Here is a 24,367-nt window from a genome sequence, read left to right on the forward strand (position 1 = left end):
GACTCCTCTGCAAAACCACAAGACAGTGGCATCCTACAGCTCTGCCCCATTCTGAGATTTGTGTTTCAGACAAAGGACTTCCACTGGCTTCATTACAGTAAGTTCAGTGCCAGGAGCTGTCCTAGACTCATTTTTAGAAATGCAAGTTGTAGATCCCTCTGGTGGATACTTACCCGTACAGCCCTGCCGGTCTGGTGTGGCCTGGTACCCAGGATTACAGGAGCACTGATAGGTTCCAATCATGTTCACACATTTTCCATTTCTACAGAGATTGTCACTCAGGGAGCATTCATTTATATCTATAAAAAGATACATAACATTAATGTCTTGGCAGTAACCACATCACTTAAAGCACCAAGAAATGCTGCATGCCACTGCTGGTCCCCACAATGGTTTGCATACTTTGCAGGGAAGGAAGTTGATCTCCTGGGATGTTCAAAGAAAATACTGCTATCTGTATTTCTATCTAAGATGGTACTGTCCAGGAGAACTCTGTACACTGATGGGAATGTTCCATATCTCTGCTATCCAATACACTGCTGCCATTGAGCACTGGAAGCATGAACCAAATGATGAAGGAATCAAAATTTAAAAACATTTTTTAAACTTAATTTTTTTAAGTCCTCTCTTTGCCCAACATGGGGCTCAAACTCACAAACCCAAAATCAAGAGTCACATGGTTTACCAACTCAGTCAGCCAGGTGCCCCAGGAATTAAATTTTTAATGTTACCAAATTTTAATTAAATTTAAGTAGCCACATGTGGGTCGTGAACATGAGACCATGCACATGTAGCACATGCCAGAAATAAGACTTACTAATATTTAATATATAAATTTACACTGGCAGGCTCACCTGGTCTTTATTAGATGGTCAAGAGTTGCCTGCGTAATGTGGAGGATCCTGAGGGAAGATGGCTGGTTCCCCAAGTCACAGGGCCTGATACCAGGGCCTGCACTGTTTATATGTTTCCATCTTACAGTGTTTAGTGTGCCTCGATAGGTGAATCTGGAATACCTAAAACCAACTAATCTTTATAAGATAGGCAGGTGTCTTATAAAAACTTCTGCAAAGGTCTGTGGAATCAAGTAGTGCTATTAATGCAATTATAAGAGAACAGCAAGAAAATAGGGGCATACAACCTACTTGTGAGACACAATGTAAGGTAAATACAGTAACACTCTAATCAGGTAAAATAAGACCTTCATCTCAAAGTCTCAAAATTACCAATAAGACTATGTGACATGTGGATTTGTATCTATGATCATTAAATTTGCAAAAATATGCATCTTCTATAATATACCTGTAAGGGGTACTTTTTTTTCAAATATAGGATCCATGAAAACTAACAAAATTTTTTTAAGTCCTTAAAACTCAAGTTAGAAAGAGCTCTCTGATTCACTGCATCAGAAAGATGAACAAATATTCTGTAATCACCTCTATGAAAAAGTTTTAGTACCACTTTTAAAGTGAAATAAAAATATTTAGAGGCGCCCGGGTGGCTCAGTCAGTTAAGCATTTGCCTTTAGCTCAGGTTATGATCCCAGGGTCCTAGGGTCCAGCCCCATGTCCGGCTCCCTGTTTCATGAGGAGTCTGCTGCTGCTTCTGCCTTTGCCCCTCCCCAATGCTCATGCTCTCTCTTTGGCTCTTTTCAAATAAATAAAATCTTTAAGAAAAAAAACTTCAAAACTTTTTCAATTTACCTTTTAAAAATGTCTGTTTAGTGTATGATTTAAGATTCACCTAATGTATTAGCAGAACAATATAAATAGGGTTTATAAATAAATACATGCCTAATGGAAAGGTGTTCTCAAATTCTCTATTGAATTGGGGGAGTGTGTGGCATCTACTCTGTTTTAAAAACCGTTTCATTTGTTGACACTTGCAAGAAAGATTTTCTGTGAAGAAAGTGTTTCCTGGAAACATAAAGGTTTTAAAACCAATATGCTTGTGCCCACCAGTCCCAGAGGCCTCTGTATACATATGAAAAGCAGTGGGACCAGCCGGTGTTCTCTCCTCAGCTCTGCCAGCAGAGACCAGGATTTTTCTATGACAGGAGGGTGAGGAGGTAGCTCACATGTTCACACACAAAGGAGCAGACTCCGTGTTGACAAACATAGGAGTGTTGAACAGACTCCACTGAATGAATGGCAGCTAGCTGCATAGGTGAACGCACAGGTGAACGCACGTGCCATCAAGGGAGGAGCCCTTCCACCAGCAGCTTTCCCATTCCATCTGTGGAGGAAGGAACTCCATGGCTTGCCACAGGGCCCACCACCAGCACACTTGCTGTCAAACAGTGGGTAGCCAGGACAACATCAGCTCCAAACGTGTCACTGAGACATTCTCTAAAGACACAGCCCAAATACAAATAAAGGGGTTCTAAATTTCCAACTTTTAACCAGCTAGATTGCACATGCCAAAAACAACCAGTTTGTTAAAATTGACCACTGATCTCTATGATCTTCACCAGGTGAGCTGGGTGGGTTCATGTGCTGAGGAGACAAACTCACCCACACAGTCCTCACGTGACGGTGACAGCTCGTGCCCCAATGGACAGTCACATTGAAAGCTGCCCTCAGTGTTCACACAGGTGCCACCCCTACAAAGGAGAGGGTTACGTTCACATTCGTCAATGTCTGAAAGGTAAAAACGTGAGATCAATTAAAGAACTCTGTGAGAAAAATATTCACATATACAGCATGGGGGGAAAATTATGCTGTGGGGGAAGTGGGACGCAAATATAAGAGACAAGTTTCAGAGGAGATGGGTTAATGGTCTCCTCACTTTTTCTACTACCAGTAAATAAATGGTAAGTTTTTTTCTTAAAGACAGCGAGTTGCCAGGGAATTGACTTGTATGAAACAAGCAGATTCATGACATAAAAATAAACAATATTAGTTTCACATCACACTAAAGTCCAGACACCAGACACTGCTATTTATTTTTACTAATCAAAGTAAAAGAAAAATCATAGACTGGTCACCTTTTATGTCTCCTTTGGTGAATCCTGGAAGTCACTAAATACAGACCAAAAGACAGGCAGTACCAAGAGTTCGTAGTAACACACAAATAAATATCATGGAATTTGCATGGCTGATTATAAATTTGGGGTCACCACACAAGGTCATACATGTTAAGTGAAACCCTTCTGGGTAGTCTGTATTGATTTTAGATTCTGTGAACAAACAGAACCCAGTCTTGCTGTCTCACTGGCACGAGGGCACCAAGAGGTTGGAGCTGCCCGAGAGTCATCTAGGAGATTTCCTGTCTGATAGTGACATCCATTCTCTTGCTCACCACAGTGCCTGGTCAATCATTCAGCTAACAGCTTGGAGACAAGCCACGGTCAAGCTCTCTGGTTGGAGACTGGGTAGGAAGAGCTGAAGCACACTTACCCATGCAGTTCTTCATCATCATGAACCCACTTTCGTAGCCTTCGAAGCACTCACACTCAAAGCTGCCGGGCGTGTTGACACAGATGCCACTTCCACAGAGGTCAGGAGAAATCCTGCACTCATCAATGTCTAATTCATAAGGTTGAAAAGAAATAAAAAAATAGCATGAGCAGAGCAGGTACTGAAGAGCAGTGAGGCAGGTGTGGCCTCTCCGGAAAAGGTGCAGCCCACGGAAGGTGCCAGAGAGGTCAGTGGCCAGCAGCAGGAAGCTTTATGTGTCAGAGATCAACTCCAGGCGGATGGGGCCTTGGGCACATTCCTTTCCCCAACTGCCAAAACTGTCGTGGCCAACAGGCAGGCTGTGCATTTGCCTTTAAGAATTCTGGAATTGTGGATATCTCTTTGTGGCTTAGAAGTGGTAACAGAGGGATGAACAGAGCAACTGCAGCATGAGCTGGACAGGGCAGGTGATTAGGTGTGGAAGCAGCAGGCACATGGAATGAAGTCCTGTCACCAAGTGAGAGTGCGGTGATTGTCTCCAGCAGCCCGCCCAATGTTGGGGAGTCTGCTGGGGCTGCTGTCCCCTTGAGCAGGGGAGGCTGCTGACCAGCACAGTCAGCCTGCTTCAGGCTAGACAGCGTACATATATAACTGGGATGTGCGACATGCTCCGGGGGATGTTCTTCTGTCATGTTCAGATGTGGAAACAATACTCACTTATTTCTCAAAATAAAAATAAAGAAAAATGATGTGTTTGTCACTTTTTACATACTATGGAAAATAAGAACCTTCATCGGTAGCCTTTACATTATCAAAAACAAAATTTTCTGAGAAACATCCCATGCTTGTAAATGAGGTTTTTATTTTTTTATTTTTATTTTTTTAATGGAGAAGTCATGTCTATAAAGTATAATTAAGAAAACATGGGGCACCTGGGTGGCTCAGTGGGTTAAGCCTCTGCCTTTGGCTCAGGTCATGATCTCAGGGTCCTGAGATCGGGCCCCACATCGGGCTCTCTGCTCAGTGGGGAGCCTGCTTCCCTTCCTCTCTCTCTCTCTCTCTCTCTCTGCCTGCCTCTCTGCCTACTTGTGATCTCTCTCTGTCAAATAAATAAAGTCTTTAAAAAAAAAAAAAACATGACATTATTTTGGTCACAGGAGGAAGAAATGCCTTTGCTGGCATCTCTTTATTTTAATTCCAAAGTTCTTCCATCATAGGGTTTATCAGTGGGTAACTTGTACATGCTCTCCTGGGCATCTCAGTCTCTGGACATCGAATGCTTTCTCCTCGCATCCGGTCTTTATTTATTTCCCTAGTTACAGGCAATACTGAAGATAGGCTTTTAAACAAAATTTTTACCACCATTCACTGATTCAGTTAGGCAGCTATTTTTATTTTAATTCCAAAGTTCTTCCATCATAGGGTTTATCAGTGGGTAACTTGTACATGCTCTCCTGGGCATCTCAGTCTCTGGACATCGAATGCTTTCTCCTCGCATCCGGTCTTTATTTATTTCCCTAGTTACAGGCAATACTGAAGATAGGCTTTTAAACAAAATTTTTACCACCATTCACTGATTCAGTTAGGCAGCTAACAATATGCATTATTGATTCTCTTACTTGTTGTCTATCAGTATCTAGAAACTGGTAGTTAGAGCCATTTGAAGAACAAAGAATAAACTCACTGGCAGAGCATTGACACACTCTAGTTGATGTGATGTGCTGGGAGATGCACAGTGTGGAGTGTGGACTCTGGAAGCAGACCCCTAGGTAGCAGTCCTAGTTCTATCACCTACTGGGTGAAGAGGCTTAGGAAAATAATTTCATTTCTGTGTGCCTCAATTTCCACATCAATAAAATGGGGGAGTATAGTAAAACCCACCGGCTAGAATTAAGCAAGTCAGGATTCATCAAGCGCTGAGAAGAGTACCTGTCTCATACAGACTGTTGTGTCCATAGAAATGGTTTTCTGCTAAAAACTGGTGTTTTGGGAGAAGGTAGCTTTGAACTGGTCCTTGAAGCATGTATAGAAATTCTAACTTTAGGGGCCACTGGGTTACAAAGCTGGATGAGTGACCAATTCTTGGTTTCTTCTCTGGTCATGATCTCAGGGATTTGAGATCAAGCCCCACACTGAGCCCTAAGCTCAGTGAGGAGTCTGATGAAGTTTCTCTCTCCCTCTGCCCCTCCCTGGGCTCATACTCTCTCTCCCTCTAAAATACATAAATAAATTTTTTAAAAAATTCTAACTTTAAAGAAGCAGAATGAATAGAAGGACAAGAGATAGAATGCACAGGGGAAAACAAATAATACATTTCAGAGAACAGTACATTGCAGACTGGCCGGACTGCAGAGATTGATAGTGCAAGGACAGGGAGGATGGGTGTGATCAGTGAGGATGCCAAAAGAAGGATGGGTTTTAAATGTGGTGAAGAAAGGCAGCCAACAGTATCCAACCGTGCTTTCACATTATACACAGCAACATTGCAGTGTGACCAACAAATGTCTCTCTTACACAATTAAAGAAGGAGGGTTTTAAAAAAGTAAAAAAAATAAAGAAGGTGGATTTCAGAGTCATTAAGTAACATGGCTAATTTCCCATCAAAAATAGGAAGTGGAGTCAGAACTGAAAGAATCCTGTCTTCACCCAGGTTTCAAACTGGGAGTCACTGAGAGTTGCTTTGTGGGAAGTAACACATGGTGGTTGGTGAACATGAAGGACCAGAATAGATGATCAGTGGGATGGAAGACACTGGAAAAGTCTGCTATGCAGTGAATACTGCCATGGGTTGTCCAGTTCCCCCTTCAGGAAGGAAGGACTTACTACCCTTTCCCCCACTGCTGTTGGGGAGTTTGGAGGCACAAAGACCTGAGGTGTAAACTATCTTGAAGAAATGCCTCAGTGAAGAGGACCCTTCCTCACACTCACACCCCCTCTCTGGGCAGATGTATCCAAAGACTGACCATGCAGGTCCATAAACACCTAGTCTTATTGCCCTAAGACAGTTCTGCTGGGCCATCCTAGATCCAGAGCTCCCAGTGGGGTGGGGTGAGAACCACGATGGGACTGACGGCTGACCAGATGCCCCCTTTGCCCCCTTCTGCTAGGAAACTTTCTGCAGGCTCATCTCTGCAGGGAGTCTATTTCCTGAGGAGCAAAGCCAGTACCTGAGATAGCCTTGAAGAAAGAGTCTAGTACTTGAAACAGCCACTATGATGGAGACTACACATAACTTCTTCCTTGTGCAGGAGAGATCAAAACAGTCTGAGGCCTCGATCCTGAGTGAAATGATGCTACTGCTAGACATGGAAGTTGTTAGGCAGAGAGGAAGGGTGGATATGGGACAAAGTGGGGTTAAAGTGAAGAGCTGTAAGTGTGGCACTTGGGCAGAGGCTGGGACAGAGCTCTCACTGAGGAGTCCGCTCAGCAGAGCCCACTTGTGAAGGCACAGGCGCATGGGCAGCTATGAGAGGCAGAGGACTCTGGAAATGCCAAGAGCAAGAAGAATCTGTGAGATGAAAGAAAAAACATTGTTGAGAAAAACAATGAGAGAAAAAACATTGTTGACACAGAAGGATGAAAGAGACAGGAAGTCCCATGGAGGCCAAGAGAGAAGAAAATTAAGGAGGGGATGTAGCCAGCACAGAGGTCTTGGAGTTTAAGCACCAAGAGAAAGGTCTTTTTACAACTTGACAAAGGTGTTCTGTGAGAGGACATTTATGTGCCTGAACGAGAGAAGGCAAAAGTCAAAATTACATGGGAGTACAAAGCAAATGGCTCTTCAAGAGAGCAAGGTGTAGAGATAAAAGCAGGGAAACAGGGTGGCAGCATGAGGGAGTAGATGGCAGAGTAAATAGTGTGAACTTGTTTTCAGGTCCAGGGAAAGCAACAGGAAAGGGAGGGAAGTACTGCAGAGAGAGTAGGGAGCCTACTGACAAGAGCTGGAGAGGAGCAGCAAGGAGGGTACGTGGAGTGGAAAACCATGGAAGATGACATCCCATTGCCAGAGGGAGGGGCGTGTGGGAAGAGATCTGGCCATGAGAGTGGATCTCAAGAAAGAAAAGCAGCAGGGAGCAGGGGGGTCTGAGAGAGGGTGCTGCTCAGAGGAGGTCTAGAGGTGGAGCAGAGAGTCAATCAGGAAGGTAAGGGGCGAGTAGTATTGCTGAGCAGCCTTGAGTCCGGCTGAAGGCAAAGATGTGAGATGCAGATAGAGTCAAGCAGGAGAGCCACATGGGGGCTGAGGAGCTGGGGAAGCAGGGGAGGTAGACAGTCTGGAAATGCTCTGGTGATGGTCTAGGTGGACGGCAACATGGGGACTCCAGTGCCTTCCGCAGTAGGAAGTGAGGAAGGAGTTAGAAGCACATGAGTAGAGATCAGAACAGGTGAGGGCAAGAGGGAAGGAAAATGTTCAAGGAGGAGATGAATGGAGTTGTGAAAATAAAATCTTGGAGATATATTTCAAGTGTCTGGAATAATTTATTTCATGTCATAGAAAAATGTGGACCTCCTATCTTCAAACTAAAGGGAACAGGTATGGACAGGGATATATGGATGGCAGCTGGAGCATAATTAAGAAAACTCTTCACAGTTTAGGAAAATAAGTTACAACTGCTCTATTAAAAACTTTATAATTCTTAAGAGATACTATAAAGCATTTATACAATGAATGGTTGCTCTAGTGTGTTCATAATTTTGGAAATCCTATTTTCTGTGGTTCCTTTGGTAGAACAGACAGCATTTTCATGCTGGTGATGCAGCTCTCACAAGAGCTGGTTTGGAGAAGTGATTTAAGAGCAGCAAACCCGGGCTTTTTCAAAGGCAGTACTTTCCAACAGAGCAAAGGAAGGGAGCCAGGGTTGGCCAAATCCAGCCAGAGAGCAGTCTCACCTGTGCAGTTTCTTTCCTCTGTGTCCAGAGCAAAGCCACTGTTGCAACGGCACTTGAAGCTGCCAATTGTATTTCTGCACTTGCCGTAAGTACACATCCCAGGAAAAGCTTTGCATTCATTGATATCTGAAAGCAGAACAAAGCAGGAACAGAGAGCCAGTTGATCTAAACATGTGGGTTCCTCAGTGAAAGCTGCAAATCTATCATGATGGCAAATAATGTTCCCAAGTCCAAACAGGGCCCTCAACACTGCCAGTCATCACACAGATGCCCCAGAGAAAATTCCACATGTGAAAAAGACTCTGCATTTTTTAGCGAAGGGTTCTGATATCTTTCCTTCTGACCATTCATTTGGTAAGGGTTGGGGGATAGGGAGCTTTTTGCTACATCAGGGCTCCAGCTGGTCAGGCTGCACTAAGGGAAGCAGAGGTACAGTGTGGGAGGATGTAGGGAAAGTGAGATCAGTGGTGTGTTTTACATCTTTACTTCAGAAACGCCTATATAGGTGATTTATATTCCTAGGCCCTAAGCCTGGCCATAAACCATGTTTAACAAAAAAAAAATGAAGTGGCAAATTATATGCGTAAAGCAAAACCAAATCTGAGAGACAGTGGCAGGTAGGCTTTGGGGCAGAGAGGTCGACGCGACCTTGAGAGTTACCTTTGTAAAATGGCCGCCCAGTAAGAACGTCCCCTCTGTTAGCAAAGCCCGGCCCCCGGGGGCACAGGGTCTCGTACTCCTTGGTGCCAGGTTTGGGGCATTCCTCACACTCCGTGCCCCAAGCTGCCCCCACTGCACAGCAGCAGGCATCCATGCGAAACTTTCCAGGAACAGGATGGACACATTCATCTTCATCCCACTTCAAGTAACACTGCTCCATGCGGATGTCTACACAGCAAGTGAAAGCACAGTTTGAGAGGAAGGTGTCACACTCACTGACCATTCATATACTGAGTTTCTGCTTGGCACCAGGGATGATGCCGAGCTCTGGAGATACGATAATGGGTAAGAGGCAGAGTCCCTGACCTCCTGGAATGGACTCCATAATGACACTCTCTTAAAGCGAGCAAAGGTGGGTTTCTCGGTATTACTTTATTCTCATAAGATGCCTTCAGGAAGGAAAGGTTCATTTGTGACCAGACTCCTCCTTGTCATCATCCATCATCCCTTTTTGCTCACTTCAGAAAGAATAAGATTATTTTAGTGACAGATTCTTCTTGATCACTGAACTACTTAAAGTTGCTTGTGACCAGTTCTGTCCTGTCCCAGCCAGAAGCATTAAATAATCAACTGTAATCTATCTGTCAACTTGGGACAACTATTAAAACAGGTTTACAAATGAAAAAAAAAAAAAGTTTTTGCATTTAAAGTTATTTAGGGGGACCTGGGTGGCTCAGTTGATTGAGTGACTGCCTTCAGCTCAGGTCATGATCCTGGAGTTCTGGGATCCAGTCCCACATAGGGCACCCAGGTCTGCAGGGAGTCTGCTTCTCCCTCTGACCTTCTCCCCTCTCATGCTTTCTCTCACTCACTCTCTCTCTCCAATGGATAAATTAAAAAAAAAAAAAATCTTACAAAGTTTTTTTTTTTTTTTCCTGTCAAATTTACCTTTGGCATCACGGTTTTTGTCCTGCATTATGTAAATTTGCCCTAGTCGGGGGCCAAATTATTTGCTTAAATGTCACATTTTCCCTTCAATCTTGAAACATACCAGGATCTTAGAAGACCGACAAGACTCAAAAGATAGGATAAATTAGCATGATCTGTAAATAACACATTTATCTGTTAGTCAGCAGAGCTGTTGGTCCAACTACAGTCAAATGCTTTGCTATATGGATAATGAGGTAAAAAAGATTTGCTTTAATCAAATGTTTTATTTGATGAAAGCCTTTCAAGACATTACATCTTTTCTTAAACTTGACAGTTATTTAACAGAGTTATTTATTTGTTTATATTTCCATTATGGAAATATAATGTATTTACTATTTTAGTTTCTGTCAATTATGATTCTTTCAAGTGCTCAAGCTAAGTAAGCACCAACCCGAGCAACCTCCTTTAGCTTACAGTCATGTCCACTTCCAAGGATGGTAATTAAAAAGTCCTATTTTTAAAATAATTTTTTTATAAACATATAATGTATTATTAGCCCCAGGGTTACAAGTCTGTGAATCGCCACGTTTACACACTTCACAGCACTCAGAATAGCACATACCCTCCCCAATGTCCATAACTCCACCACCCTCTCCCTACCCGCCTCCCTCAGCAACCCTTAGTTTGTTATGTGAGATTAAGAGTCTCTTATGGTTTGTCTCCCTCCTGATCCCACATTGTTTCATTTAACCTTTTCCTACCCCCCAAACCCCCCACATTGCATCTCCACTTCCTCATATCAGGGAGATCATATGATAGTTGTCTTTCTCTGATTGACTTATTTCACTAAGCATAATACCCTCTAGTTCCATCCAAGTCGCAAATGGCAAGATTTCATTTCTTTTGATGGCTGCATAGTATTCCATTGTATATATATATACATCTCATCTTCTTTATCCATTCATCTGTTGATGGACATCTAGGTTCTTTCCATAGCTTGGCTATTGTGGACATTGCTGCTATAAACATTTGGGTGCATGTGCCCCTTTGGATCACCACATTTGTATCTTTAGGGTAAATACCCAGTAGTGTAATTGCTGGGTCATAGGGTAGCTCTATTTTCAACTAAAAAGTCCTATTTTTTTTAAAAGATTTTATTTATTTATTTGACAGACAGAGATCACAAGTAGGCAGAGAGGCAGGCAGAGAGAGAGGAGGAAGCAGGTTCCCCACTGAGCAGAGAGCCTGATGCGGGGCTCGATCCCAGGACCCTGGGATCATGACCTGAGCCGAAGGCAGAGGCATTAACCCACTGAGCCACCCAAGCACCCCAAAAGTCCTATTTTTAAAGAAAGAAATCACTATGGTAAATCTTCATTCTGGTTTGGTAGACTGAACAAACACAGTAGGTGATTCTGCCTATGTATCTGCACCAATACCAGCCCCAAAGTCATGCTCCCTACCAGCATGAGGTATGGCAGTAATCCTGGGAGCCTCATGACCTTAAGACACCCTTCTCAGTCACAACCCTTCTCAGTCACAACCAACTCCATCCAACACCATCAGGAAGTAAGGATCTTAATAAGATATACAAGTTTCATTTAGGTATCCTGAGAACTAGAGACTAAGTCAAACTATTTCTGAGGTCACTGATGTAATTTGTTCAAGAAGCGAGATTAGCTAAAAACAAAACAAAACAAAACACCCTCTAAATCACTTGAACTTAATGTGTAAAGAGTCAGGAGAACCTGACAGAGTAATCTTGTGTCTTTGCTACACCGACCCAAGTCCAGATTTGCCTCAGGAATTAAAACCCTGCACACTGGCTACATATGGCCTGGGAATATTTTTACTGACTTGGGCAGAAATTAAAGTATGTGTTTGGAAACCTCTGGATAGTTCATGTGCTATACAGTTTGCTGTGGTCCTCACTACGCCTTACTACCACTGCCCTCATTTATGTTACCTGCCTGGCCTCGGAAAGTGTTTGAATTTGGACCCCTGATCTAGATCAGTTTCTATCAGAGCAGTCTGTCTCTACTCTCTTCTCAGCATATTTTACATATTCAGATGTCAGTCTCTTCTTGTAACTTCCTCACATCCCAGCCACAATTCTTTTTTGTAGCATAATTCAAGTAGTGACAAAAACAGCCGAAGTACCTGCATGAAGACTCTAATACGTCTTTTTAGAACCTTATAAAAGGTGTGATTTTGAGTGATATTTTTTGTAATTTATTTTGTTGAGTAATAATTTACAATCAGTTATATCTTCACATATAATATCCTTTTGCTACAGAAGGCAATTTGATATTATTAGTCATTGGACCATACTGAAGATATTATTTGACATCTTCAAAAGATACTTTACTTTTTTTCTAACCTTTCTGGATAATTTAATAATAAAAATCTGAAAAGAATTTTATTTTTAGACTTTGGATTTTATCATTTCTTTTTTTCTTCCCTTTTTTTTAAAAATTTAAATTCAATTAGCCAACATACAGTACATCATTAGTTTTTGATGTAGCATTCAATGATTCATTAGTTGGGTATAACACCCAGTGCTCATCATATCACATCACATGCCCTCCTTAATGCCCATGTCCCAGATATTATATAACTCCTAACCAATTCTACATGACTTTATAGCCATACTTTGTATCCTAATTTAAATACACTATTTAAAATTAGCTTAAAATGAAATCCATGTTATTATAATGACTCCGGACAGTGCTGCAAATATTTTGTACTATTAATTTTAAAAATCACTGATACATGTGGGGTATCTGAGTGGCTTAGTCAGTTAAGCGTTTGCCTTCTGCTCAGATTGTGATCAGAGTCCTGGGATGGAGCTCCACGTGGGGCTCCCTGCTCACCTGGAAGCCTGTTTCTCCCTCTCTCTCTGCCCCTCCCCACTGCTCGTGCTCGCTCTAATAAAGAAGTAAAAGATTTTTTAAAAAATAAAATCACCAATACATTTAAATACCTTAAAGATCTTTGAATATAAGACTGTCATTACTCATGTTTTGTCTACAAGCTTAAATTTCAAATACAAACCTATATAAAGTTATTTCACAAACTAAAACTTACTGTTCCAGAGCATATTGGAAAAAAATCCCTTAAATAAATAAAACATTACTTAGATACAATAAGGAAAAGTTTATTTTTCAATCATGAAACTCATATTCAGTTAAGCATGAGTCTGAAAATGATGAAGTCAAAAATAAAAGTCTTTTATTTTTATGTATTTATTTGAATTAATCTCTACACCCAACAACGGGGCTCCAACTCATGACCTTGAGATCAAGTCACATGCTCCAAGAGCTGAGAAAGCCAGGTACCACCCAAGTATGCATCTGCATACTAATGATGTTGAAAGAAAGCTTCTACATTTTAGATCTTTACAAAATAAAGCATTAAGAAAACTTAATTAAAACTCTAAGGTGGTAAAAGAATGACTAGAATGAAGCAATGTTTTCAAAGAGAAACAACAAAAACCTTGCCTATGACCTTCCCCACTGTCTTATCTAAGAGTGCAGCTGTAATGAACTGATAAATGTTGACTCCTAACACTAGTCTTCAATTCTTCTTTTATGTTCAAAATATACATAGTTCTCTTATTCCATTGACCAGTGTGAATGACTGAAACTGCTTAAAATATCTGATTAAAGAAACTAAATTTTGAGATAGTTTTTGAGCAGTACCAACTTTCTATATTTATAAGAATCCATGTCATTTAAAGACAGTCACTTTAAAAAATATCCTCTAGTGATACCCCCCACCAAATATCTCATTTAAAGCCAGTTTTCCAGTTATCGACCCAATGATTTTGAAGTTTGAGGTGAATGCCCAAGAAATAAGAAAAATCCATCCCTGGTTTCAGGCATAAAATACATAAAGACATGAATCTCACCCAAACACACACGGCCAGTTCCATCCAATGTGAGGCCTTCGGGACACTCACAATGAAAAGATCCTTTGCTATTGACACAGCGTCCATTTGGACAAACGCCAGGAAATACCTCACACTCATTAACGTCTGCAGGGAAATCAAGCAAGCAGAGGGATAAAGATGTTAGAAATAGAAAAAGCAGGTGGAGTCTTCCCATATAGTATATTCAATCTGTAATACAATGTGGACTATTACTTGAGTTGAACAGAAATATTCCACAACACAACCACCGGGTTTCCTAGGTACCAGCTGTGAAAATTACCACAGTTTTGCCTGTCCATAAAACTGCCCAGACACGCTCCTTTCCCAGCTGTTTTGTGCCTTTATGCCTAATGATGTCCCTGTAAAAAATTACCCAACAGCACAAAAAAAGGAGAAAGGGGGAACTCTAAGCTATTTTCTGAAAGTATTATTCTAAAGCATTTGTTGATTCCTTTCAGTATTTTTACTGCAATTTAAGGCTTTTAAAAATGATAAATATCTCTAAAGTGAATGTTCATTTTCTTACTGCTCTAAATACTTACAGTATCATCCAAGTATACACTCACCTTCACAAGAAACACCTTTAATCCTGGCAAACCCTCTTGGGCAAGCTGTATCTGTGAGAACAACAGACACGTTTTTTACTTCATTGTAAGAGAAAATACAATGGTTTTAAGATCAGGAAACAGTATAATAGAATCTAAGTTGAATTGAATAGAAACCACAAGCTGGGATCTTAGAAGCCAAGGACTCCAGGTGCCCTCCATTCAATTCAGGGTGGCATATGACACACTGTGCTAATTCCGGGCAGGGTTGACCTACCTCATAGTTTTTCTTACAATTCATTTTTGCTTTCACAATGTCAGCTGAATTACAAGAAAGCAAGTAAAAAAGGCTTAAAGGAAAGAGACATCACATTCTGTTTGGACATTTGCAAACAAAATCACTGGAGGGCATTGACAATCACCTAGCAGCTAAATACCAGAAATTCCCTTTCTTGTTGAAAATGCTCAAAAGGTCTGCTTACAGAAAAAGGATAAACAAGATACATATTTCATTAAGTGAATAGATTTCACCAGAGAAGATATTCTAGGGAGGGTAATGATCTTATGGTCTTCCTCTCTATGGAAATACATAGGGAAACAGATGCCCGCCTAGCTAAAGGATCAGCTTTCCAATGAGAAGCCCAACAGGAGTTCTGGGGCAGGCCCATACCTAGTTCACACCGTTCACAGGGGCTTCCCCAGGCAGCTCCGAGTGTGGCACAGCATTCCGACTTCAGAGTGGCTCCATTAATGTTTACCTCACAGCGGTTGTCCTGGATGTTGAGCCAACATGTTCCTTTCAGGCTGTCTGAAAAGGAGCAGGAAGGGATGGGAAGCTCTCTTCTCTGAAGATAATATAATTCACTCATATACAACAAAGGCAATTCTTAGAGTACTTAACAAAAGCATGATTTTAAAAATGTTTTAATGTATACTTTTTGAGCAAATTTATGTGTACATGTATTTTAAAAATAGTATATTACATACACATAAATCAAATAATTATACCATGTACATCTCACAGGATATGACAACTAATACAGCTACATCTACAGATACTCTGTGAGTGGCGCTGTTGTCCAAGATTTTACGCTGGTATTCACAACCTCAGTGAATTACCACAACAAGATGATTACTTGTAGTAAAAATGCATAAAAAAGGAGAAAGATTGATCTTTTATGATAAATGCTTTGATACTTAAGATTTTGCCCCAAAAAATTCCTTAAATCATTCCCTTTTCTTGTAGTCCCCCACCAAACATATCGCACACAATTTATGTCCTATTACAGAGAAACTGTTTTCTCTAACTGAAGATAATTGTTTGATGAATAATTTACCAAAAAATCAACAAGATGAAGAAAAGAAACATCGCCTATAAAACCACCACAAAGATACACCAGGGCTAGTGAGTGACAGATTTTCTTTCAGGTGTTTGCCTTTACATAGTATATGTGTAACATTGTCTCTAGTTCAAAAAAGAATACATGCTTATGGTGAACTACATGAAAAAATAGGAGATTTAATATAAAAAGGATATATATCCAACCACCTCATGCTCAGTGCTCTTACATTTTAGCTGTGTACAGCAACACGTAAGTGAGGCTCTCCCTTCTGTGACTGCTGCGTGGCAGCCTTCAGAATGATCATGAGGAATGCAGTCCCAGTGGGCAGGGCCAGGACAATTCAGGTAAAAGAAATCATACCCAAAGTTCTCCTTGCAGTACTGTGGCTCCCAGTTTGGGGTGCACAACATTACCAAAGTTCTAATTAAAATGGCGGGTTCCCAAGTGCCCAGGTGTGCGGCCCGGGAGCTTGCATTTGACAAACTCCTCGGGTGACTGCTAGGCAGCCTGTCTGTACAAGAGTTTGACAACAATTTAGCAACATATTGTGGCTCACAGCCTTGGAGAACAATAAAGAAAAAGTATGTACCTATAATATTTACCTTAAAATTCATTTAATAATATGGTAAAATTTCACTGCCAAATTCAACAGTAAAAACAAAGCATGGTGGGAAACAGAGAAAGAAAATTACAGTGAAATTGGCAGTGCTGGGAAGGAAGAAACTGTGGTTTCTGATTCCTTACCAGACACTGCAGCGTGAGGCCTTGGGGACAGAGGTCAGAATAAAATAACTGCATCCTTGACTAGATACAAAAAAGGACAGGGCAAAGTTGTGGAAAAGAGCTGGATGTCCACTTTGCTTTCTTCTGCTTTGAGATTCAGTTTGGGTGAAAACGGGGTGCATGTGAAAAAAACTTTCTCATCAGACCATTTGTATCAGGACTCCAATTACAGGCTTTTTATTGGCTTTTCACATGTTTGTTTACTTACTTGTTAAAATGGCCTCTAAAGTACAGGTAACTTGCAGATGAGAAAAAGGAGGCCCGCAGAGGTCAACTAGTTTACCCAAGGTCACCCACCTAGTTTAGTGTCCCCATCACAAGTCAAGGCTACACAGTCTGATTTCAGAGCTGTTCCATTTTGCAACATCATGCTTCTGGCTGGTGTGGTATGAGGCTTAAAAGTTACAAAATGCACTGATACACAGGTACATATTCATCTCTCTCGCTCGGATTGATTTTCTGTGTGTATATAGACATACACACATCAGATGTAATTACACAGCTATGTGGTCAGGGGCTGCTTAAGAATGCTGAAAAAAATAAAGCAGGATAAGCAGTCTTGACAGTGTACGTTGGAGAAAGACTGTTCTATTATCTAGGGCAGTTGGAGAAGTCCTTGCTTAAAAAATGACCTCTGAGTGAAGACTGTAGGGTGGTAAATATCAAGAAAACAAAAATGAGACAGATGCTACAGTAAAAATCAAGAAGAGAAATATTGGGGGCTTGGATTGGGGGGACAGTGGTGGTGAGAAGAGATTAGAATATGCATAAATGTCAAATACAATCAACAGGAATTGCTGACGGATTCAATGTGGTGTTTGAAAGAAAGGCATCAAAGATGGCTCCAAAGATTTTGAGGCTGCTGATTGTAAAAATGGAATTTACATTTCCCAAGACAGAAATGATTCTGGGAGACACAGGTTCAAGCCAAAAGACAGCAATTGTATTTTGGCCATGCTACCTTTGAAATATTCATTGGACATCCAAATGAAGACAATGTGCAGAGAGTTGGAAATCCAAGTCTGTAATCAGTGGGGAGGTTGAGGAATGACAGATACATTTGAAGGTCAATGTAGGGGCCATTTAAGCGTGACTGTAGATAGAGAAGGCAAGAGGTTCAAGGAGCTGATCAGGGAGACACTTCAAGCTTGAGGGCAGGATGATACGGAAAATGTAACAAAGGAAATGGAGAAAAAGGGGCCAGAAATGTAAAAGGAGAAGAGAAGACCAAAAAAATGGAAAACTTGAGAAGGTGTGAGCGAAGAGCACTGCTAACACAGAAGATAAGAAAGAAGGAAGGACACTGTATTGATACCATGGAGGCTACTGTCCTTGCCACATCCATTGTTAGCACGCAGACCGAAGCCAAAGATGAAGGAAATTGGTCTGGATTACAGGGAGCCATTGGATGTCGAGCCATGTCATGTAGAAAAAGCTAATCAAATGTACTGTTCTATGGTATTTAATAATTTTCAACCAGAATACAAGAGTCTCTTCAAGCAATTTACAGAACAGTTTAAGATTAATTTATATTTAAGGAGTTTGCACAATATATTCTAAATCTCTAAACATTCTAAGTGTCTATCTAGTTCCTATACACTCTAACTTAATTTTACATTAGTAAGCACACTGGGGAATCTTTTTCAGCATGTGGATAGACACATGCTTCCTAGGAAAGAGGAGTTTGGAGGCTGATCACTGATTAGAGCCACTGTCAGTCCTATTAAAAAATTTTGTAGTTTTCCCTGTGTATATTTTACGATCTATTTCCTTGTTAAAAGCTAGAATTTTGTTTTCAATGGAAAAAACATAAAATGATGTCTAAATTTTAAAATGTTAAGTAAATTTCTTTCTGAGCAGCTCTAGGCTGGGATATTCAAATTTGATCACAACCAACAAAAACTCCTAACACACTACTGAGAAAAATACAGTGGTGTTTAGTTGCCCAACATAATGACTCGGGAGTAAAAAGTCTTTGCTCTTTTTTCACTAATAAATACACAGTAAAAGGCCAAAATGATACAAGCTTTTAGGATAAGGCAAAAAAACTAAGATACCTTTGATACCTAAGTGGCATATAGGTTTAATTTTCTGAGACATTAATTTATTGATTTTAATTGACAATTAACTGACATTAGTTAATGCTGAGTTCATTTCCTTTGAACAATAAAATGACTCTATCTCAGTTGTTAATTGTGGCCTAGCAAAAATATTTCTGCCTCACCTGTTCCAACCTCTGTCCCTCCCCCAGTGGAATTCTGTAAGAAAAGATATAATGTGCTAGGCAGATAGCAGTCTATTTCCTAATATGGAGAGTTGAGCAAGGGTCAAATTTCATCAGCTCCCCCTCACTGAGAGATGAGGAGCTGGCATTTTCCCAAAGGACAGGTTTTCATTGATAAGTTTGTCCCTGGTCATTTCCCTTTGTGTAACAAACAGGTCCTCTACCATCCAGATAAACATTGTTAGCATCAGACATTATACCGAAAACACTATTGTCTTTGGCAAACATGAAATGGAAATTCATATTAACTGGAAAACAAACAAAAATTGGAGATTTATCTGGTACTGTGTAGAACTAAAATACCTTCCTATATGAAAATACAGATTGAGTTTACATTAAAAGTGGATACCAGCTAATCGTATGAATTGTCCTGTGCCTGGCCAATGGAGTCACGGACACTGGTCCAGTTCTTCCCCTTGCATGTGCTGGACTGCTTTTTACAGTAATAGATCAGACCATTTTATACATGTCCTACCATCATTATCACAACCTGACCTTACATGTTTTCAAACATACAAAAAGATGCAGGTTGGAAGTTTCGGAATCTTTCTCCTGAGAGATTTCTGAACTAAGAAAACAGTTCTCTTTTTTTCCTGTCCTTCCTGTGGTCCCTATACATTCATGATTGATGGGTGAAATAAAAAAAAATAATAAATTCCTTCTATATGTTTAAAGTTTACAGTCTTCAAATTCTTGTCCTGTTAATGAGTCCCAACTCTCATATTTTTGTTTTGAAGCTTGTTATAAAAAGTATGCAGCCGGGATTTGAATGTACGGTACCTGGGGCATTCTCAGGGTAGTGAATGTAAGTATGTGTGTGGTATGCAAATGCTCATAACTTACAGCATAATAGATCTACTCACATGAAAGGAATGCTTCTTAGAAGCTAACAGCATTCAAGAGTCTGCCCATTTACACCACCATTTTTACTCCCATCTCAATAATGAGAGCAAACAACTAATGCAACTCCTAATTACTAGCTTCCTGTGATCATGTTCAGTTTGCATCCATGGTTAAGGTCTGCAGTTCCCACTCAGGTTGGCAGTGAAACCAAAACCCCAGCACTGTGCATAAGTCTTACCAATACAGATCAATCCTGTTGAGCTGAGTTTACTGCCAGGAGAACATTCACAATTGAAAGATCCAAGGTTGTTCCTGCAGGCCCCATTGACACATGGGTTGCTTTCACATTCATTTATATCTACAATCCAGAAGGAAAACATTCTGTTAGAACTGCCATATGTTTCTGGAAAATATTATTCCAACAAGCCATGCTATGCCAGAATGTCTGGTAAACTTGGCTCTTGCAATTTTAATATGGATCTATGAGGCATAAAGTGAATGGGGAATGGAGACATGAATTTCACAGTGTGGATACACACAGACATGGCTAGGGGCTCAGGAGGACTATAGGAATCAGCCAATATTGCAAAGGGGTTAGTGTGTTACTCGTCACTATTTCAGTGCAACTTTATGTAAATTGAATTGATTTCCCCCTTAATAAGATATAATTGCCCTGTGGGAAACCTGAAATCTGAATACATGGAAAGCAACATATATATTCCTGGGTACAATATGTTGTGCACAAACAAAGGTTGACTGTTTCTGTCATCTGTGGCTCTGTGAGCTTTCACAAGAATAAGAAGCCTGTATTAAAGACAATGTATCACAATGTTGGCTTTCACTCCAAATTTCTGGGTACAAGTCAGGAAACTAGGATGAAGCTTTAATACTGAGGACAGCATTCTCTTCCAGGCCCCTCTACCCGCTTCTCTCTTCAGCCTGTTCACATTTAGATGTATGGTGTGGGAAGTCTGTTAAAGCACAATTGATTTTGGTAAAATAAAAAAAATCACTTTCAATTGCTTAGAACAGACCTTTCCTATCATTAATCTGAGTTGAGTCCTTAATCAAATTAGACCATGTAATATAAACAATTGCTATTGAGGGTCAGAAGTAAACAGAGCATGCCCATGTTCTCAAGTGGTAACTAAAGCAAATCTGAAGCCAACAGAATTAGTTTAACAGGAGTTAATTAAAAATAAATACAGGCTTCGGTCCAAGTAATAGAAACAATATCCAAAACTGACTGTATAAATTCAACCGCTCAACTTAAAGAAGAGATGCAAAGATTTCTTTTTGTACTTGGTTAACTATGTGAAATAGGTCAGCATACCTCAAGACATTTTTTTGTTGCTATTGAACACAGGTTTCTGAGTTCACCACAGCACTTTTTTCTAAACACCTCTTTGAATTGAATATCAAATACTATATCGAGGAAAACATGAAAATAATTAAAATGCTACAATGCTTTCGCCTGAACGTCTCAAGTCAATATAAACCAAACTGGTCTTGAAAAGGCAGGGCTCACTACTCATCTGCAAGTCTGTGGACTTGAAATGCACATTTAAAAATCAATGTGGAAAATGGCTATGGACTTTGTTACTTCAAGAAGTACACAGGTACTAATTTAATTCATGAAGTAGAAACTGAAGAAATATGAATTCATCTTTTTTTCTTCAGGTTGTTTGTGCCAAGAAATCCTCTTAAAGGAAAAATACAAGAGCAGATTTTATAAATACAGCACAGATTTGGAAAGAAAACATCTATTCCAGAATACTGAAATTCTTTTAGTAAAAACACAATGTAAAAAAGGTATCAGAGAGAAAAAAAAAAAACCCAAAAAACAAAACAAAACAAAAAAACAAAAAACCAACCCCCCAAACAAAGAAAACAAGGAGGAGATAAGTAATCTGAGGACAAACTATATATAATTCACCCATTAATTTCATTTGTAAGACACTCCCCAGAAAACAAAATGTCAGTAACATATATTTCCAAATTCCTATTCTAAATTAAGCAGTTATAAGCTCCCAAACTATAAACCCATGCAATGACAGCTACAAATATCAAGTGTTTAATTTTTCTTTAAATACAATGTTTTTATGTTACAAATGTCATGGAATCAGGAATTGAAACAGTTCACTGTACATTCCTGGAAATAAACTTCAAAGCACATCTGGTTTACATTTAACTAGTTATGTCACTGGAAACACAATCTAAACCACAGTGCTTGCTGTAAAAATGTTAACTTTCACAGACTCACAGAGCTCAGAAAAAACGAAAATAAATTTTTTGTAACTTCAGTCTGAAATATCAGAGGATCTTTATTATGATTGCTATTTATTATATATTTAAAACAGCCTGTTGAAAACATAAATGACAAGAAAATTAGTGACTACAGTAAATATATACAGAGAAAGCATGAATCTCGAGTGAATCTGCTCATACTTCCCTGCCTCGTCTTTGGAAATTGGTTTAGAAAGAACAGAAAAAAAGAGAAGTGCTTTGGGCAGATACACTTACTGTGTGAATGCAATGGCAGAAATAAGAAGACCCAAGGGAAAAAGAGATTTGTGGCCTTAAAGTTGTTTTTTTATTTCTTTAAGCCACTTAATAAAATGCAAATAACTTAGCAGTGGGAAGAAAGTGAGAACTAAGTTATTTGGTTAGGTTTCTCACAATAAATCATTTTTATTTCGAGCAATGTTGTAAGACTACAGCCAAAATAGTTCTCTGTCATTTCTCTTCTCTACATAACATGAACTTCTTTCCTAGGAATGACAGATACATATTTCATGTTAAAGAAAAGGCTTAGATTTATCAGGAACAATTATCCTCTGGACAAAAATAAAGGGCACTCATTCTAACCAGTGCTGTTGCCTGATTTGGTATTAATGTTCCTCATGTGTATGTAATCATCCTGCATTTTATTATTAAACATTATTAGCTCCCACTCTTTGAGTGTTCCTATAGGCAGGAGAGTCCCCGACCTTTGATTTATGTTTTGGTATTTGGGCCTTTCGTACCTTTCAACCCCATTTTACCTGTTAAAATGGTGGGAATATGCTATAAATATCACTGACAAATTCAGTATACAAATAGAACTTGGACCAAACTGATTCAAAGTTCAGTTTTTCCCATCATGTGCTTCTCTCATAATAGCACCAAAGGATATTGTGACTGCGGACAGGGAAACAAGTTCATCAGCTTCCTAGTTAAACCAAGAAGGTGTCCTAAAGTGCTCTTGCTTTCAGTGCTTCTTGACATTTAACATAAGCTTATCCTCAAAAACAAAATAGGTAAAAACTGATAAAGGGCAGTAGGAAAAAGAGCAGAAAGTCAGGAACAAAGTACGAAGTTTCTCAGAGCAATTCTGAAGGATGACAGGTATCAGAGCGGGGTGGGAATGGGTGCTAGGAAACATTCTAGGTGAGCATACTGGCAAAGCCTCTTTTCTGTTTGACAGAAAGATCTTCAAAACTCTATGGAGAAGATGAATCCTCAAGTACTTTAACTAGGACTGAAGTTGAGTGCTCTTCTTGGAAGAGCTCCTCCAAAAGGACAGTTAATAGGACTAAGTTTAGAGAAAGTACATTTTATCCAAGGTTCTCTTTTATTTTTTATTTTACTTCTTTTTTCCAGGCTAATTACTGTTTTACAATGGCCCCTCCAATTCAATTCAAACTTAGAATCGCACTTTGTAATTGCATTTCATTGATTTTGGCTGAGTCACTCATGTTCTGGCATGTTGTTCAAGTCCTAACTTATTTCTGTTCACAAGAATGCTTTGAAATGAAACAATAAGACAGAGAGAATGTTAACGTCTTTTTGCATCATATTACTATTGCCATTTTCTTGGCTATGGAGTCACTAAGAAATAAATACTTTAACAGATAAAGAAAGGTCTGTTCAAAATAACTAAAGATGAAATCTTTTTTTTTTTTTTTTTAAATGACTTTGGCAGCAGTTTCTGGATTCGAGAATGTCATCAAACACTTCTACAGGCCCACACAGTGAGACTTAAAAAGAACAATGACCAGTAGTCATACAACAGATTATTCTGAGAAACACAGCACTTTCATCAAGGAACAAAAACATAACTGATGCATGCTGCCTGCTTAGCTGGTATCTCAGCAGAAATGAGGCTTTTTGTCATGGAAGTCACTCACATAATGTCCCCTGTACAGGAATGTAGTCAGAAGGAAATGAAGACGTTTTTAAAAAGTGATTTATGATCTAGAACCCCAAATAATAACTTTTGAATCATCAAATAGGAAAACTTTCTTAGACTATAAATTTATATAAGGTAGCCATTTCTACTCAAGCCCCAAATATTTTCTGGGCCAATCTCTGAGGCATAGCAATCATGTCAGAAATAAAATGCCTCAGGGCTGACCTTGCCATTACAACTCAGGGTCTCCAAGGCCAGTGTGAATGTGTCACAGTAGTTTTTCAAAGGGGAAAAGAAAACAAACAAAAATCTGACATTTAATTTCAGCAAGTAAAATGTACTGGCTCTTTTCACTTTTCTCCCCACTGCTAACTTCAAAGTGTTTGTTGAGATTTTATCTGAATGGAACAAAAGTGATCGATTTTGTATACTGGGTTAGGTACATGCTATTTCCTTCCTTCCTTCCTTCCTTCCTTCCTTCCTTCCTCTGTCCCTCTTTCTTTCCTTTTTTCCTTTCTTTTCTTTCTCTCTCTTCTTTATTTCTTTCTTGAAATAATGACTTATTTATTTAAGGAATCTCTACACACAATGT

At 39.7% G+C, this 24,367-nt stretch overlaps 1 protein-coding gene across 1 annotated transcript in view; it reads right to left on the reverse strand.

Annotated features, from left to right (window-relative positions):
• The window catches only part of FBN2 (fibrillin 2), a 260,908-nt gene that overhangs the window by 73,448 nt on the left and 163,093 nt on the right, over positions 1–24,367 (reverse strand). Inside the window, exons 20-28 of the mRNA XM_059174478.1 lie at positions 19,843–19,962; positions 15,022–15,159; positions 14,373–14,423; positions 13,786–13,911; positions 8,946–9,173; positions 8,286–8,411; positions 3,399–3,527; positions 2,514–2,639; positions 174–299 (exon numbers count right to left, since the gene is read on the reverse strand). Of these exons, the coding sequence (XP_059030461.1) occupies positions 174–299; positions 2,514–2,639; positions 3,399–3,527; positions 8,286–8,411; positions 8,946–9,173; positions 13,786–13,911; positions 14,373–14,423; positions 15,022–15,159; positions 19,843–19,962 (1,170 nt within the window). The remainder of the gene's footprint in view (positions 1–173; positions 300–2,513; positions 2,640–3,398; positions 3,528–8,285; positions 8,412–8,945; positions 9,174–13,785; positions 13,912–14,372; positions 14,424–15,021; positions 15,160–19,842; positions 19,963–24,367) is intronic.

This window comes from Mustela lutreola, chromosome 5 (genome assembly GCF_030435805.1).
Source record: "Mustela lutreola isolate mMusLut2 chromosome 5, mMusLut2.pri, whole genome shotgun sequence".
Classification (NCBI taxonomy): domain Eukaryota; kingdom Metazoa; phylum Chordata; class Mammalia; order Carnivora; family Mustelidae; genus Mustela; species Mustela lutreola.